We start from the raw sequence: 3,018 nt of genomic DNA, 5'->3' as shown, positions 1-3,018 counted from the left end.
CAAATAACACGGTAGCACTATGGAGAATTTGTGTTCGATAGGCGGACATAAATGTTTTGCAAGAATGTACAGACTTTTTAACTTTTTTACTTCCTATGCATATGTTTTGTTCAAATTCAACATCGTAGAGGCCCTTATGAATATTTTACCTACCTTTTTTACTTATCACCTGGATAGGCACATTCGATTGTGCGAATAAAAGATAAATATTGCCATTCGGGGTTGCGTGCGATGCCGAAACTGCATGCAATATTCCTGATCGATTTTTTATCCGTTCGAGCACCGAGCGTGGAGTTCGTTCGCAGAGCGACTATTCGGCGAAAGACTATTCGAAATTGTTATCGAACTGACAGACAGTTGTGAAGTCGCTCGAACGTCAAACGACAGCAGGCCTTTTTCAAACTTCCGTGTGGCTGCGATAGAACGCATTGTTGCGAGGTAAGATACAAATATTAATTTTACTGATCGGTCAACAATATTGGTAGGTGAAGAATATCCTGCCGGGAGCGCTACGGTTTATTCAGTGGTGCCCATATTCTTCAAACTGCAACGTGGTTCAATATGAACTGAACGGTGTTGTGTTGCTTGGTCTTAGGTTGAACTTGTTTCTCTCTTTCTCTCTTTATGCTGTGGTTTGCTTTAGTATGGCTCCGTCACGAAAGAACAAAGTTGTGAAGGAGGAAGTGCAGGTGTCCCTAGGGCCACAGGTACGGGATGGTGAAATCGTTTTTGGCGTGGCCCACATCTACGCCAGCTTTAACGATACTTTTGTCCACGTAACGGATCTGTCGGGAAAGGAAACGATTTCCCGGGTGACCGGTGGTATGAAGGTGAAGGCCGATCGTGACGAAGCCTCACCCTACGCCGCTATGCTGGCCGCTCAGGTAAGTGCAATAAGAGTAATACGGTACATTACATAGTTTATCGTTGGTTTAAACAATTGTGTATGATTATTAACATCTCGTTCCGTAAACTAGGATGTAGCTGAAAAGTGTAAATCGCTCGGCATAACCGCGCTGCACATCAAGTTGCGTGCTACAGGTGGTAATCGAACGAAAACCCCTGGTCCTGGAGCACAGTCGGCTTTACGTGCGTTGGCTCGTTCGTCGATGAAGATTGGACGCATCGAAGACGTTACTCCAATCCCGTCTGATTCCACCCGTCGGAAGGGCGGTCGTCGTGGTCGCCGACTGTAAGACCTGTGCATACCTTTACCCTTTCCTCGGGTTTCATGTGAATCTTTACTTGATCGTGATCACTTAGCGTGTGCACTGCAGTCTAATAAAACCGTGATTAGTTACACACAAAGCTGGTTGTTTCGTTCTCAGTTTTAGGTTACACGCTATCAAGAATCATGTTTCAGTGAAAGTGATGGTGAAGAATGCAATGCAAGAAATCGCAGAAGGCAATATCAAATACCAATCAACAATCAATCAATCAATCATCGATCAGTCTTGTCTAATGCTAATGCCTCCAAGTCTTTTTCTAATATTAATCGCAAAATTTTGTTTTCTGCCAATCAATTGCATGCGATACGGTCGATACAAAGTTCGTCAACCCTAGACCTTATTGTAAAGTGCATGTTTAACGCTCCACTTAGTTTAGGTTTCTGGTACTTTTGGCCGTAAGTTAATTTGAACCGCGAAAATAAGTATTTATCTACACCCACACCATGTCTTAGCAATGAAGCGTCGTTAAGATAAAGATGTTGACGACAGAGTGATGGGCTGATAACGCAGTAACTTACATCTTCAACGAAACTATTGTATTTCGACTGAAGAACTATTGTTCTACACACATTTCCAATGTCATGCTTCTAAGTTCTCAGCGTGTCCTTTTCGAATACCCATCGGAAGTTTTCGGAGTATTACTGTGTGGTACGGAAAACAATTTGACACATAGTTTCATCGGTTTTTGTTTTATTGTTGATTTATTTTGCAAAATCGTCAAGGCAATAGATCCCTTGTTTGACTTGTTCTGTGTTGATGCAAACGAATGTAAAATATAAAACTTTATAGAAGAATAAAGAAAGATGGACAAAATAAAGATAAGTGTGCCAGATTTGATAAATCTTCAACAAAAAAAAAACAAAAAATCGAAGGGAGGATTAGAAAGGTTTTTATGCCGAATTGGCGTTTGGTCCACGTCGTCTGCCGTAGGTTTGCACCACTGAAGAGAAACGTCGGTTGTACTGGATGCGTCGCTTGGCACGTCCCGTCTTCTTCTTTTTCTTTTCCTTCTTCTCCACTTTAGGTGTTTGGCCTTTAACTTTTCCAGCACGAGCCAACGAACCGTGCACTTTACCACCGAGAAGACCGACAGTCACATCCAGTTCGTTCGCACTCAGTTCCAGTACCGAAATATCATCGTCTAGCAACTGACCCTCACACCAGAGGTTGATTGGAATCGCTGCGTCGATAGAGTTGGCTTTAGCCAACATACACTGTTTGCGAATGAACACAGAACAAAAAATTTATAATATAAGAGCATGGTTAATTAGCATTTATAAAAGTTTTTTATTGTGTCGTTTTTCTCAGTTTACCAAAGCGATATGAGGATAAATTGGTATCAATCTAATGTTGGAACGATTTTAACCACGGTTGGTGCCTAGCAGACGCACTTCATTTCAACCGCTTCTCTATGTATTCCTTAAATTGCTATTGGCAGGAAGTTTCTTGGAGGATTATCACAGAGGCATTTCTGTGATATTCCGCTGGAATCTGCCGACAAATAGAAGTACGTACATCTTTTAAGAAACATAATATTTGTCATCAGGTTTGCAAGACGATTAGTGTCGTGAATTTACGCTCCCTCTAGACATGACTGAAAGGCATCGGCTAAAGGTCTCAAATTCAAACGCTTTGCTTTTGCAGAACATTTCTTCCGGAGTCCGCGTAATACCGGAAAATCGGATTTCGAAGCATTGTTCTGCGAGAGCAGGGAGACTATTTGATTTTTAAAATCGATTGATTTGTGGCAGTATTCGCTTGCTCGTTTGCAACATGAAGTTGTGAAGTT

The 3,018-nt window shown here is 41.8% G+C and overlaps 2 protein-coding genes across 2 annotated transcripts; one reads left to right on the top strand and one right to left on the bottom strand.

The window, feature by feature from the left end:
• The first annotated feature begins 370 nt into the window (after positions 1-370).
• On the top strand, positions 371-2,142 carry LOC128276636 (40S ribosomal protein S14a). Its single transcript, XM_053015094.1, has 3 exons — positions 371-438; positions 644-884; positions 978-2,142. The coding sequence occupies exons 2-3, from the start codon at positions 645-647 to the stop codon at positions 1,194-1,196; spliced, it is 459 nt and encodes a 152-aa protein (XP_052871054.1). The 5' UTR covers positions 371-438; position 644; the 3' UTR covers positions 1,197-2,142.
• On the bottom strand, positions 1,898-2,470 carry LOC128276635 (40S ribosomal protein S30-like; the record flags this gene model as incomplete). Its single annotated transcript, XM_053015093.1, has 1 exon — positions 1,898-2,470. A coding segment is annotated over one exon (351 nt), but the record flags the coding sequence as incomplete, so codon positions are not given.
• Between the last annotated feature and the right edge of the window lie 548 nt (positions 2,471-3,018).

Source organism: Anopheles cruzii, unplaced genomic scaffold, assembly GCF_943734635.1.
Source record: "Anopheles cruzii unplaced genomic scaffold, idAnoCruzAS_RS32_06 scaffold01821_ctg1, whole genome shotgun sequence".
Classification (NCBI taxonomy): Eukaryota; Metazoa; Arthropoda; class Insecta; order Diptera; family Culicidae; genus Anopheles; species Anopheles cruzii.
Note: the sequence above shows the minus strand (reverse complement) of the source record. Positions and strands in the feature narration are given on the sequence as shown.